This window comes from Anas platyrhynchos, chromosome 1 (genome assembly GCF_047663525.1).
Source record: "Anas platyrhynchos isolate ZD024472 breed Pekin duck chromosome 1, IASCAAS_PekinDuck_T2T, whole genome shotgun sequence".
NCBI lineage: Eukaryota > Metazoa > Chordata > Aves > Anseriformes > Anatidae > Anas > Anas platyrhynchos.
The window spans coordinates 22,953,533-22,968,701 of NC_092587.1; the positions used below are offsets into that span (position 1 = coordinate 22,953,533).

General features: G+C 41.3%; 1 protein-coding gene across 1 annotated transcript; it reads left to right on the plus strand.

Annotated features, from left to right (window-relative positions):
- The first annotated feature begins 1,058 nt into the window (after positions 1–1,058).
- On the plus strand, positions 1,059–14,908 carry GPR37 (G protein-coupled receptor 37). Its single transcript, XM_027458166.3, has 2 exons — positions 1,059–2,364; positions 13,551–14,908. Exons 1-2 carry the CDS (start codon positions 1,711–1,713, stop codon positions 14,367–14,369), a joined length of 1,473 nt encoding a protein of 490 aa, XP_027313967.1. The 5' UTR covers positions 1,059–1,710; the 3' UTR covers positions 14,370–14,908.
- Positions 14,909–15,169: the final 261 nt, after the last annotated feature.

Sequence of the window (15,169 nt, forward strand, 5' to 3'; positions counted from 1 at the left end):
TGGCAAGGTCAGCCTCGGGAGTACTCTACCCAAAGCCTACCTTTCTGCCAGTTAGGTGACTTTGTGCAGGTGTGTCTGTACAAACAAGAACAAACAATTCATACAAAAGGATCCTTTTGACACTACAGTTCAACTCTACCCCACTGAGAAAAAGTGGCAGCAGTCTTGTCTCTTTTATTGTATCTGACAGGTTGGCTTCAGTGTGTACATGAAGTGTATTTTCTACTACTGCAGATTCATGTGGTTTTCTTCGTTGATCATCAACACAAAAAATCAGAGCACTAACCTGCAAGCACATCCCACATGTTTGGGATCTAAAGACTTTAAAGAGCGGCCCACAAGAGAAGAGTTTAGAGGACAATTATACCCACAGTCCTGATTTCAGGTCCTGAAACTCAGAGCTCTGGCAGCTTTGACTAACTTTGTGATTTCTAAATGGCTTAAGCTGGGGAAAAAAATTGTGATAATAATAATAAAAATGAATGTTTCTCCAACTGCTTTATGGGGAAAGTTTTAAACTTTTAAACCTGTTGGGAATAAGCTACACAAAGCCTCCTTAAATAGAAACTAGAGTGACAGAGGATCCTTAAGGCTACTTACAACAAAATGTTTTGTGCATTCAAATTTGTTAAACTATGAAGTCACAGGAATTAAACAAAAATCAGAGCAGCAAGAAGAAAGTGCTGCAAAGTTTACCAGACAATACAAAGCTAAGAAACGAAACCATTTAAAAACTCGTGGAACAGGAAAGAGACGCAGAGCATCCTCTCCAGGCACTGAAAATACCCGGGGCCGCTTTTGATGTCGTTCAGCCGCGGGGGTGATGTTTCCAGCACCGTCTCCATCAGTGGCAGCCCCTGAGCTCGGTTCCCCGGAGGGAACACCGCCCTCATTCCCCCAACAAGATGTTCTCAGGGTGTCAGGAGCCTTCTGCCTTCCCAAAGGTTCCCCTCCTCGCCCCACTTGGGTCCCATTGTCCCCCCGCGGCCGGACCGGAGCCGCAGCACCGCCGGGCGGCGCTTGAGCACTGCAGGATCGCCGCGCCCGCATCCCCGGCAGCCGAGCCGGGCTGAACCGAGCTGAACCGAGCCGGGCAGAGCCGAACTGAGCCGGGCAGAGCTTGGCCAGACGGGAGCTGCTGCCGGGTGGGAGCATCCCAAAGGGTCCCTCCCCGGGCTGTGCCCCCCAGGAGCCCGGCACCACCGACAGCAACTTCGCCGCCGTGCGAGTGTTTGCGTGATTTATCCCGGCCGGAGTTTTGCAAAGCCGCTGAACAGCCCGAGCCCCGTGCAGCAACCTGTTCCCCCCCCTCCCCGCCCCGAGGCTGCCGGAGGAGGAGGAATTAGCGCTGGCGATTACCCGGGGAGAGGGGAGGTGTCTCGCAACAGGGACCTCTCCTCGCCAATGGAGCCGGCGGCTGCCCGCAGCGGCGGCAGGCTGTGAAGAGGCGGCACGGGGCGAGGAGGCAGCGGTCCCGGGAAAGGGCGGAGCGCCGGGGGGGGTCCTCCCGGCTCCGCAGCCGCTACATTATTAACTCGGCGCGGCGGAGACGGCGCCACAACTTTCCGGCTCTGCCCCGGGAGGCGGCGAGCAGAGAGCATCCCGCAGCCGGGCGGCCATGCGGGCTGCCCCCAGCCCCGCTCAGCGGGGGGGGCGCCTCCTCTGAAAGGCGAACGGGCCGGCCACCCCCCCTCCCCTCCTTTCCCGGCCATGCGGCCCCTCGGCGCTCCCCTCGCCCTGCTGCTGTGCCAGGTGCTGGGCTCATGGGCCGCCTGCGCCCTGCTCCCCGCTACGGGCTCCGGGCTGCAAGAAAACCCTCCTCGCCCCTCGTCTCCGCCGGCCACGGCGCCCCCCGGCCCTGGAAGCCGGGCTGCCGCTGCTCTCCGCGGGCGCGGAGCCCCCCCGGCGGGGCCCGGGGGCACCTGCGGGGCTGCGGGGCCCGGGCGGAGGCGGGCGCGGAGCAGCGGGGCCGGCCTGGGGGCTGCGGGGGGCCCCCGGTGGCTGCCCCTGAACGGCTCGGGCCGAGGAGGAGAGGGGGGCGCGGGGGGTCGAGGTAACGGCACCGGGCGCCGCGCCCGGCTCCGCAACCCCTTCTACCCGCTGACCGAGGAGTCGTACGGAGCCTACGCCGTGATGTGCCTCTCCGTGGTGATCTTCGGCATCGGCATCATGGGCAACATGGCAGTGATGTGCATCGTCTGCCACAACTACTACATGCGGAGCATCTCCAACTCCCTGCTGGCCAACCTGGCCTTCTGGGACTTCCTCATCGTCTTCTTCTGCCTGCCGCTGGTCATCTTCCAGGAGCTCACCAAGAAGTGGCTCCTAGAGGACTTCTCCTGCAAAATCGTCCCGTACATCGAGGTAATGGCAGTGGGTGGTTGTGCGTGGGGCCTGCCTGCCTCTGCGAAGCCCCCCGGGTACCCCTTTCTGTGCCTCCCTCATTGCTCCCTGCCCGGTTTGGGTTTCCCCGGCACTGCTGATGGAGAGCCCCACAGGGACTCTGCCAGCTTCAGGCCGACTCTGGTCCAGCAGCACCGGGCTTCCCACAGCATCAAACCGAGAACACCTAGCTCTTCCACTCATGAGAGTTCTGCTGAAGTTTCACTCCTCCCAGTCATCCCAAAAGGCAAAGAATCCTCTCAAAATTTGATTTTGAGTGTGTTGTTTTTTTCTTTTTTTCCTTTTCTCTAAAGAGAAGCAATTCAGAAAAGCAGGAGGGGAGACTCGGGATAGGTTGTAAGCAGGTGATTGCAAAAATGAGCATCAATATGATATATGTGCTTTTAATTTACAATTCAGCATTCAAATCTCACAGTTATTTATTTGGTTTATCTTTAAAAAAATGACCCCAGTTCAATTTAAATCACAGCTTCTTGGCAATTGTTCAGAGACTGTCAAAGAAGCTGTCAGCCAGCTGGCTGGAGTCCTGCCGGCAGCGTTCAGGTTGTCCGCTTTATTTATTTACTGGAACTGAACGGAGAGGCTTGGTGGTGGAGTGGTAGCCCGTAATGCTGGCTGGCTCTGCTACGTTCCCAAAGCCTTCTGCTCAGCTTTATTCTGTAACTGAAAGCTGAGGAAATAACTGTTGATTCTCTTGTCCTAAGAATTAGATACTGGGGGTGGAGGGGTGGGATATTATCTTGTTGTTAATACACAGAATACCAGTTTTCATAGCACATCAATACAAATGCCAACCAACATTTTCAATAAGGTCTTTAGAAATATGTGTGAGGTGTGTAGTCACTACCTTACCATTACTTCTTTCATGTGTGATACACTTTATTACTGGTGGTATTGGACAAAGGGTGGAGCTGTGCTACACTAACAAGAATTCAGGACCAATAGTATAACACTTTTCATGATTTGAAAAACTCAGAGTATACTTAATTTGTGCTTGGAAGGAAATAAAAGAAGAAATATGTATTTGTTGAGAATACTTACTGATAATAGCCTTGGATAGATGCTTTTAAATTTTCTGAATTCAGGTCTGACGATACTATATTATCCAACAAAATAAGTAGTTAGTGTTTCAGTTAAAGGGTAACCATTTCAATGGACACATCTAGTATGGTTTAAGTATTTCAGGATTTTCCTCTAGTGAGATTTCACACTTCCTAACCTTTTTTGGTGCATCCAGCTACAAAATAGGAGTAATTCTTCATAATAATGATTTGCATGGCCATACCATTTTTTCAAAATTAGTTCCTTATGCTGCTCAGCTTTGGGCAATAAAGAGTTTGCCACTTCATGACTGGAAGAAAAATGTACAGAGCTTCATATTATAATGAAGTTAGTAATAACTTAAATGTGTAAGAAACAGATATAATCTTCTAGAATCACATAAACATGTTTTATTTTCATGTTGCTAGTCTGGAAATATTTTAGCCTTGTCAAAAAGGGGCATGTTGTCAGGACTGCCCAATATACACACACTCTGGATTTTACACTTTCATCAGTGAATTAAACTGAAAGAAGCTGAGCTGATATGTAGTAGCCAAAATTCAAAACTGTAATCCTGAAAACATTCAGCTGGTGCTACCCCCCGTTTATACTTTAAAGACACCTTATTTTTTCACTTTAAAGTTCGTCAGATACCTACAGTTGAACCTTTTTTTCAAGAACTGGCACCAATCCAATCACAATCACAAAATCTAACTATGGAATAGTGCCTGTCTCATCTTGAATTATCATTGGGGTCTAAAAGTAAAGAATTCTCTTATTTCCTGGGGAAATTTAATTGATTTGTGTCTGAGGTACACATCTGAAGGGAGATAGCCTTGGGGGATACCATGTTGCTCCCAGAATTGTATACTTTTCACTCAATAGGTATTAAACATAATACTCATGAATGTACAGTGTATAAATCACCTATTAACTACCCTACTCATGAATGTAAAGTATATTCATCACCTGGGGAGCAGTAAATTAAAGGCTGGATTTTCCCCTTCTTGTAAGGGCGGTAGGCATGAGTGACACATATTGAGCACCAATACTGAATTGTGCCTCCCAGCTTGCCTTGAGCTTGGTGAGAAGGGTTTCTCTCCTGGAAATCAGAATTTGACCCTACTGAGAGAGAGGAGGGAATTAGAGCAAAAGTTTGCCACTTTCTGAGTGTAGTGTTAATCATACGGGCATTATCCAGGGACGCTGACACCACCAGGAACACTGAGGATATGGAGCATGTCATGAAATCTGCCCCATGAACAGCCAATGCTCTGTGCTCTTGCAAGGGTTATTCACAGCAGTGAGTAGAGTGCTCATCTAACAGCTGAATGACACTGCCTCCTCCCTTGTAATTCACCTGAGCAGCTCATGCCCTTCTCATGCAAGAGAGAAGAATGAGGTCTTCTTAGCTCCTTGAGAAGTTGTGGATAGCTACCATCAGGAGAGGTTTCCCGACCTTCATGGAATAGAAATAGAAGCATTTTCCTGAAGAATTTTACCTGTTAAAATTTTTACCTGTTCTCACCGTTTCCTATAAGTTTGCCACATGTTTTGTTCTTCAGGTCTTCAGGGCTGTCTCCCACTCTGCACTGTTTTCTTACATGCCAACTCTCCTCATATGCTGTTTAGGGACCTGCATGTCTCGCTCAGAGCTATAGATCCAGATATATCATCTCACTTTCAAGCACCAAGGAGCATCATTGGACTGAGCTCTCTTGTCATACTAGCCTGTACTCTGGGAATTGCACAGGACTAGGGAATGGGGGACATCTGAGTATCCAGAGGAACTGGTGTAGTAATCACATCATTTTAACATAACTCAAGCCTGCTCTGTTTTATGCTCAAAGGTTTTAAGTAATCCAAATAAAGAACCTTGAGCTTTCTTCCTTTAGCCTCCTGTGGCCAATTGTTTTTTATTTGTGCTGTTTAATGGGTATTGTGCAGAATTTCAACAAAGCATCTGTTGCCAGTGATAACACATATGCACACACTCTGGGGAAAATGTTTTATGATACCTTCAAGTACATTTGAGTAGGTAAATGTTGAGCTTCCAGTAGTGGAAATTCTTTACAACATTTATTTAAAGGGTAGTTTTCCCATATCTAATAAAGATATTCTGTGACCAAGTATATTAAGCAGACATTTCAGTCACATATTGTATCACAGTTTGGTCGCTTGTACCTACCTTGTAAAACTGTCATTGTTCCACTTGCATATGGAATGCTGTACACATGACGAAGGAAGAAACTGAGTAAATTCATTCTCCTGTGGATTAAATTATCTCCACCAAGAACTTCGCTAGACTATGATGATGGCACTATCCTGGTAGGGTAGATTTGAGTCCACTCACTGGGAAGGGAATTACTGGGGCAACTACTTACCCATAAGGATGTGTGGGGATGTTCTTCTCCTTTGCAATTTTAGTCCTCTGCTCAGTTCTTCAGATTTTGCCACTTTTCTGAAGATGGTTTGGAAGTTGAGCTTTAGGCAACCATGTCTGAAGTGTTTATCTGCATGCCGTGTCTGTGTCTATGTTGCCTTCCATATACTTTTGTCAGCATTGCTCAGGATCAAGAGATACATGGTAAACAACAATTAAAAAAAAACAATGGCTTTGGCTAATTCTCTTTCCAGACTGCTAACACATTGCAGCTCCTTGTTTAAGCATACCCAATCTTTTCAGAAAAAGAACTAGGAAAAAAAAATACCAAAAAAAAAAGAAAAAAAATAGAAAAAAAGAATAGGACAATATAGTTTCTGTTCACCTACTTATAGATTTATAGTTTGCATTTTTCTCAACTCTAAATTATGCCTGAATAGAAAGTGTGGATATAGACAAATAGCTTTACTATGCTTCTAAGTATTTCACAGGCATTAAACATAACAGTCCTGTGAAGTAGCTTTTTATTTATTTATTTGTTTGTTTGTTTATATGTTTATTTATTTTAATGCTGGAAGCCAATAGTGAAGAGGTTAAGTAAGTTGTTTAAAACTTAAAGCAGCTTGCTAAGATGACAAATGGATTGTGTCTACTGGGAATACAAACTGTCTTTCAGGCTTTAAAAAGAAGCTTGTTTGAATTGTGTGCATTCTGCTCTTAGAGGTTACACTAGGAACTTGATGAGTTTGGGGGCAGCAGTTGGAAGTAGACATCACTTTCTATGTTGGCAGACTGTGAGCGAATAAAGATTTAGAACTGGGAAAGGGTTTGGAAAAAGGGTTTGCAGAGGTTAATTTATGGTCTCCTGCAGTCCAGCACAGAGCAGAAAATTTCCAAGTCCAGTCATGGTATTCAGCTATGCATTCAGAGTTAATTATTGTGAGGGAGAGAGAAAGTGTGAGATGCCTTCATCTAGACCATATTGTGCTTAAGAGACTGGCCTGACTGGAGCAAGCTGACTGTGGAAGTCTTTGAAATCTGCCGCCTAGTTATGCTTTTAGCAGTCAATTTGTGGCATTACCCTGGTCTGGTAGGTGGTCTGGTAGGTAACGTCCATCTCAGGAAACCTATCACAATTAGTGTATTAGAATTCCTAGTGGAAAGTGTCTGGAATTTTTGGTCTGGAATATGAATTACTTTTTTTTTTTTTTTTTTTTTTTTCTTGGAGCTGACCTTCCAGGGCATTTTTTAGGTAAGTCTGTTTCCCCTTTCTCTCTTTTACTTGGTAGAGGCAAGTCATCAGTGCAATGGAAGTGGCTATTCTTTTCCTGTTTCAAAGCTGTCAGAAGATATCCTTAATTTAAGTTTCACTTTAGCAAAGGAAATACATATTTTTATGGGACTTTTTAAAAACTATTATCTGTCTTGTCTGAGTCATTTGTTGTGCTCTATCTTCTTTATGTCTCTTCTTTAATGCTAGTCAGAGTTTGCCTCCTGAACCTCAGAAAATTAAACAATTGTAAAGATTCATACTGGAAATTTTCTAGGGCAATGGCTGCATGTGTCTTTTACTGAGCAAAATACTTATCACACTTATCACACAACAGATATATATATATTAAAAAAAAAAACAAAACAGAAGTACAGAAGTGCTAATATGTCTCTGCCCTTTAGGTATTAACAGCATGGTGATAGTAGCTGCCATGTTTGCTGCTCTGTCAATCTTTCTTTCCTCTGCAAACCCTTGGGGGGCTATAAATTGTCCATAAAAAAAATTGCTTTTGGCTTAAACTTTGGCATTTCAGCATGGAAATGAATTTGTGTCAGACTTGGTTTAAAATTAGGTCAGTAATATTTAAGTTACATATGTGAAGAGAGAATAAAGCAACATCTGCCATCCCAGCACCATTGAATCTAGTATGAGCACAGGGCTGTCATTTCTCCATATGACCAGATTTTTCCAACAAAGAAGGAAGAGACAGATTTTTAGCAATAGTTCCATGTTAATATTAAGAGTTACTGCAGGATTCTCTTTTGTAGAGTGATGAGACCGTGATCCTTAGTGGAGAACAGTGCTCATTTTTTTCTTAAAGAAAAGAAAAAAAAAAAAAAAGTAAGTTTAATTTACTTGTAAGGTGGCAAGATAGATTTCAAATTGGAAAAAGGAAAAAAAATAAAGCCTTGGTGTTCTGTGATTTTCCACTTTTCTGAACAAACGTCTTGTACTATAATAAGTAGTTCCAGTGCCCTGATAATCTGGTTGGCTTTTGCTTCAAACAGAATTCAAGAACTGCTCTTAGAAGTTAATTCTGAACATTCTTACTCTTACAATATATAGAAGGATAGGAAACACGCAGAGCATACATTCTTCATATCTCCTTGATGTGAATGTTAAAATTACTGCAAAGGAAACAGCTGTATTGTACTCATTGTTCCATGTGTGTGGAACATCTCCACGATAGTAGTTTCCTGAATTATCATCTAGCTTTTCAGGTAGTTATGTCACCTTAACTATCTTTAGGTATCTTTTCCTCCAGGATGCTTAAGCTAAATGCTAATGTCAGAGAGGTATCCCAGCCCCAGTATTCCTTAGCTCCTGGATTACTTCTGCCACACCACATCTGTATTTTAACTAGTTGAGTGACCCTTCCCTATTTTTAAAACAAAAAGCCATGAATATTTCATAGAACTTCATGTAAGAAATATAAAGAGATTATATTTATACATTTTTATTCTTTTGTAGTAATGATTGTCATTCTCGGTGTTATTTGTGTGTGTCTGATTGTTTTTGCTTGTTTGTTTGTTTGTTTTTGTTTTGTTTTTCCTAATTGAAGAAACAAAACCCAGAAATCTAGATTATATTAAACAATTAAATATCTGATTGCAATAGGATGGCCTTTTATTTTTTGTTAGTCCAATCTTATTACTGGACATTCTACTGTAAGTGTAGAGTAGCACAAAACAAATATTTAAGTATGTACTAGCTTTGTTTATCTTATGTAAAACTGAAAAGTTTGCAAGAGTTACTGTGGTTTGTTGCATTAACATGTCCTAAAGCTATGAAATTTGGTGTGGATATAGAACAGTAATTATTATTTATATATAAGACCATAGACTGTAATGATTCAGGGAAAAAATAATAATAAAAAAAGTACATGGTATGACAGAAATGGGTAGAAAGAGTTTAGGAGGTTGTCACTGAGAGCTCAGAGACATTTGGGTTAGTGGTAGTCATCAATCTTTTCTGTAGTTTAGCTTTCCTCTTTCCTACAGGGAAACGTTTAGATACACTTCCTGCCTTTTAATAAAGAAAATCCAGTTTCAGCTGGATTCAGAAGCAGCCACTTCTTTACACCTCTTTTTATTTTAACTTTTGCTATATAAACAGACTATGTTTTTCCCCTCACTTTTCCATCAAAAGGTGTGTTCCACAACATTATGCTTTGGATGACTAATGGTACATCTCATTTCCTCAAGTTGCTCATGGCTGGTTGATATATTCTGCTATATTCATTGTCCTTCAGCTTAAGCAACATTACATCTCAACATAGACAGCAGCATTATCATTTCTTGGTCTTTGTCTTGCTGGACTGAGTGACCCAACCTCATTTTTTCATTAACTCACAGAATTGGTTTTTCATTGACCTTTTCACCTGTCACCTTTTGCTGATCTTTCTTTTGTTGTTGTTGGTGGTGGTGTTTTGTTTTGTTGTTTTCATTCCCTTGATCTTGCCAAACAGGTATTAGTGAGAGAGAATTCAGAGTCTAATTTGCACTTCTGTTGCTTACCATACTAAACCTGCACTGCTTCCCTGGCCAGCTGGAGACTCTGCTCCTAGAGGCTGGGGCCAAGCACTGTGGGATCACAGCCAGGAGGAGAAGTAGGACAGGCCAGGGAAAGCCTGGGAATATTTTGGTAATTGTTAAAGCTCATGAAAGGGGAATGGATATGTTGGAGGGATGGAGAGGAGAACTGATGCAATTAAGGTGAGCAGTTCATGAGTTACTGTTGCCTTCAGTAGCCTTAGTTCCCCAAATAAGTTTTGACACAGTTGACTAACAGCTGATGAGCTAATGCTGAAGGTTTACATAGTGTCATGAAGGAACACCACTGTTCCCGGTAACGTCTCTGTTAATTCTTTTAAAGGAGCAACAGTATTAAGAGACTCTCTTGTAATAACAATGCCTTCTTTTGTATGTGTATGTAGGTAATCCCTTACATAGCTGTTCTCTGTCCAGCTCAGTTGAGGTTACTTCCCCCCTTCCTGCTCCAAGTAGATTAATGGTCTTTCAGTTAGATACATGTATGTGTCTTTCTAATATCATCTAGTAAAAGAAAAATAAACCAGTGTCACCCCAATGTTTAGAGGCTGAAGGAGACTCTTCATAGGGAATATATGGAAACACATCAGACAACTAAGTGATCATCAAAAACTACTAAGCCTTATTCACCCTTGCCTTGCCTCATTTCTCACTAGGTTGTTGGAAAATTGAGTGCAACTGTGTATCGGAAACTCTGCTGTTACAACAAGAAGAACACCATTAAACTACATGCAGGTTCACGCTACTTCAAGATGTGATAATTTGTCCTTTATCTACTCACAGTCATTCTGTGCTTATACCAGAGCAATGAAACAGATAAAACAGGGAAACTTCTCTGCCTTCTTTCAAATTTTCGTCTTAACCCTAATTCTTACCAGGACTGGTACGAAGAAACACCTATAAACTAGAATTGTATGTACATGCAGAATGCATGTCCCAGTTCCTGCCCACATAGTTTATGAGTGGCACCCATTGATTTTGTGGGCTATTACTCATACTCTACAATGTGGGGAAAACAAAGGAGGGCAAATAGTCATACCCTTGAATTGCTACCCTGCCTTTAAACAAGTCAGCAGGAATGAATCCCTGTTCATCTGCTTGGAATTGTTTTTCTGTTTGGTAGCTTTTTTTGTAAGCTTTTCCATGGCATCACTAACTTCATTAATCTACAGAAAATAGGAAACCATTGCCAGTTCCAGAGAAGCACTAGCTTTTTTTTATCTTTCTTGATCAGTGAGTCCATGGGAGAATTTTCAAAGCTGACTTCCACTGTTCTTAGTTGTTTCCTCTTGCTCTATTTCACTGTCTCAAGCCTCCAAGTTGCTGGTCAATTAATGTGACAGAAGCCCCGTAGGTTACGTTTGTTCATGGTAGACATGTCTTCTTTCATTAGACCAGCCTTAACAGCTGCAGAGTTTTAATGTCTTAGCTACTGTATAACAGCCTGTTTGTAATGGAGTGCTAAAACAATAAAAGTGTGTGTGTGCTGGGGAGCAGGGGGGAGATGCTCACATTGCCTCATTAGAACAAGAGCTGAGAAGGAAAACATTAATGTAAAAAAACCTCAGATTTTCTGCTGTTCTGTTGACTTTTATTTCAATCCCTATTCAATTCTGAGTCTCAATGATTTCCCTGTCTCCTGTAATTGTAGAGAACTCAGTCCCAACCCTTTTGTTATTCAAGCTGGATGTTCTGGCTAAAGGTTTTGCTGTCACTCCAAGGAATTTGAAGACTGCACACACACACTGAAAGGTTTTGCAAGCAAAGTCACTGGTCTTAGATTTGAAAATTTGACTCTCAGCAGTGATACATGGAAATGATCTTTCATTTGCTATTACTATCACTGTTCATTAAGGTTTGCCTATAACTGTAATCTCTTTTTAGCTTTTTTTATGTTTTACTGGTATTTACCAAGCTTTCTTTGAATGTTGTCCAACATTTTAACTCCCTAAATCAATAGGTTTGCCTATAAAAGTGTTTATAGTACTGCTTTGTCACCATTAATTATTCTTGCCATTGCAGGTTAATTAATAAATATTGCATTCCATCTTTTAAGAAGCTGTTTCAAAAAATTACCCAACTAAGGCAATGCCTGACAGTTGTAATCCCAAATGCCTAATATTGTTCAGTGACATTCAATTTTAGCGATCTGATATGGCCATTAAATATAGAAGGCCAAAGTTAATGATAAGTTTATATATTTGTGCATAATTGTACTCTCTATCTTTGTAGAACTTTATATAACAGATGCATAAACAGGAATAATTCAAAATTATGTTGGAAATTGGAGTTCATTTTGAAGTGTACCAATATGAAATGTAAGTAAGCATCAAATTTAAGTAAGCAAAAATTATAGCAAACTGCCTAATGTTACCCAAGATTTCCCAATTAATTGCACAGATGTGTGGCTTACTCATGATAAAAGTAAGCATTCTTTAAATTTATTAGGAATATTATTTAACAGTTTCTTGTCTTTTGCTTCAACACATTTCCAGCATAACAGAAGCATACAAACCCAGGAAAATAAATGAATTAGAATGCAACAGAGCACCTAATCTTTCTCTGATTGAAGTTAATGGGAGTTCTGCTTTGAATTTGAACTGAAGTTGAATTTAATGGAAATAGGATTAGGCCAAAATGTATATAGTCTTCTTGCAAATTTGTTTTTAGGAAATTTAATTATAAACAGGATAAAATGATAGGAAATTATATTTCATGACAGTACAAGACTTCTATTCATGCATAGAATTATGTTTATTAAAGCTAGAAGACACATGCATTGTTCTGTACTTGCTCCTTACAGTATATAATTGAGTGGTCTGTCCAATCCATCTTTAAATCATATAAACATCAGAAATTCTGCCATTTCTCCTGGCCTGTGATATATTCTTGCATAGAATGTCTACTTTGAAATTTGGCCTAGATTTTCCTGAAAATTTTTCTTGGTGAAATGTTGAAGATAAATTATTAATGCCCAACTACTGTAGACAAGATTGGTTTTGAACAGGTTTTGGAAGTCTGAAGATTTCAAATATCATCTTTTAGAACTCAGATCCCAGGATGGCTTTATGTACCTATACCCGATCAAAATTTCACTTAAGAGCCCAAGTCCACAACAGCAGGAGGCCCTCTTCCATTCAGTGGATGCTTAATCCACACTGTTCCTAAACTTTGGAAATATTTAAGCTTTTGACATTATGATCCCCTGTATACTTGACAAACATGTGATAGAGGCATAACTTTGAAATTCTGCTAAAGTAAGATACCAACTTTCCCATTTTGACTTTCATTTCAATCTCTGTGGTGGGTTCTTTCTGAAAAACACCCCTCAGAAAAATGGAGGGAGGTTTAGTTTTGCATAATGGTCGGTTCTCCAATTTTTCTTTCACTCAGAGTTGCACAGATGTTGGCATGAGCTTCCATGAGAGCACAACACTAAGCTGAAGTGATATTTGTAGAGAGAACAACAGAAGGATGTAATATTCTGGGATGCATGTGGCATGGTAACTCAGCAAACACTGGAAGCTAAGTCCTACCTGTGATGCTTGTTTTGAGAGCTAAACTTAATTGGTAGTTGGCATTATAAATTGAGCTCTCTTTATGAAAGAGTATAACCTTCTTTCAGGAAATAAATGGTAAGAGCCTTCATCCAATGTACAGGGAGTGAATTCCCTCTTTTGCCTGAGCAAGTTCAGGCCTTCATCTTCCACCTCCAAGACTGCCATTGGTGGTAGATTTAAGGTAGGGTTTGAAGGAGCTGAAGTTTTTTCACTTTCTAAGAAATAATGGGCTGTAGCCTTGTAGCTGTCCTTTTTCTTTCTCATTGTTTTTGTTTGTTTGTATGTTTGTTTGTTTCCAGGCAGCACCTGCATTAAATTGCATTCCCTTTTCTCCTTTGCAGGTAGCTTCTCTTGGAGTCACCACCTTCACACTGTGTGCCCTCTGCATTGATCGGTTCCGTGCTGCCACCAATGTACAGATGTACTACGAGATGATTGAGAACTGCACCTCGACGACTGCGAAGCTCGCTGTCATATGGGTTGGGGCACTGCTGCTGGCACTGCCAGAGGTTGTGCTGCGTCAGCTGACGAAGGAGGACCCTGAATACAGTGGCAGCCCACCAGGGGAGCGGTGCGTGGTGAAGATATCCACTACCCTACCCGACACCATTTACGTGTTAGCTCTTACATACGATGGGGCAAGACTCTGGTGGTACTTTGGCTGCTATTTTTGTTTGCCTACCCTTTTCACTATTACCTGCTCCCTGGTAACAGCAAGGAAAATCAGGAGGGCGGAAAAGGCTTGCACAAGAGGGAACAAGCGACAAATTCAGCTAGAAAGTCAGATGAACTGCACAGTTGTGGCTTTGACCATTTTATATGGGTTTTGCATCATTCCTGAAAACATCTGCAACATTGTGACTGCCTACATGTCCACAGGGGTCTCTCGGCAGACTATGGATCTCCTCCATCTCATTAGCCAGTTCCTTTTGTTCTTTAAGTCCTGTGTTACGCCAGTCCTCCTTTTCTGTCTTTGTAAACCTTTCAGCCGGGCCTTTATGGAGTGTTGCTGTTGCTGCTGTGATGAATGCATCCAGAAATCTTCAACAGTGACAAGTGATGACAATGACAATGAGTACACCACAGAACTGGAGCTCTCCCCTTTCAGCACCATCCGTCGTGAAATGTCTACCTTTGCCTCTGTGGGGACTCATTGTTAATTGACCTTAGGACTTTATTTCCTGTATCTTTTTCTTTTTTCTTTCTTTCTTTTTTATTTTTCTTTTTTATTGTTTTTTTTTTTTTTTTTTTTTTTTTTTTTTTTTTTAACTTCATATTTTCCTTCTGGAAGAAAAGTGTTAGAAAAAGAATTGATTATTGAAAACTACTCAGAATCCAATCTGCATATTAACAGTCATGCTTTGGAAAATAATTTCTGTTTGGTTATTAAAATGAAAGAAAAGGAGAGGAGAGACAGTACTCAGTTTTAAATCATGATATTTTGTATGGTGCTAGGATATTATTGCTTAGGAAGGAGAATTCATATCAGTCCACTTTTATTTAATTTCATGATTTTTTTATAATCACTGTAATATGATTATATAGACATTGTGGGTTTTGCAGGATGTTAAATGTCAAAGATGTGGTGGAAAGTTTTTGAAGGTAGTTTTAATCCAATTACTGTACACTATTGTGAGAACTCTTGGACTTTGGAAAATTTATAAAGTAGCATAAAAATAAATGAAGTTTTATTCTTTAACATCCTTGTCAATCTGCATTTAACAAGGATCGCTTCTAAGTAGGATTAAAATCCTTTAATAAGTAAAAAAATCTTTACTTTGCATAAAATAATTTAAATAGCCACATTCGTGTACTTAGCCTTGGAGACTATAACAGGGTGTTTAAGGAAGATAGTAATAATGACATTAGATTTACACGAGTGGATTTTAAATATATATTATGAAGATCCAATGTGCCTCATTGAAACTTTCCTTCTTGACCTACAGTTATACAAAACCTG

Bases quoted from the DNA above. Each gene is read 5' to 3' on its own strand.
- GPR37 (XM_027458166.3), top strand. From the start codon at position 1,711: ATGCGGCCCCTCGGCGCTCCCCTCGCCCTGCTGCTGTGCCAGGTGCTG. The intron at 2,365-13,550 runs GTAATGGCAGTG...TCTCCTTTGCAG, and splicing joins AAATCGTCCCGTACATCGAG to GTAGCTTCTCTTGGAGTCAC.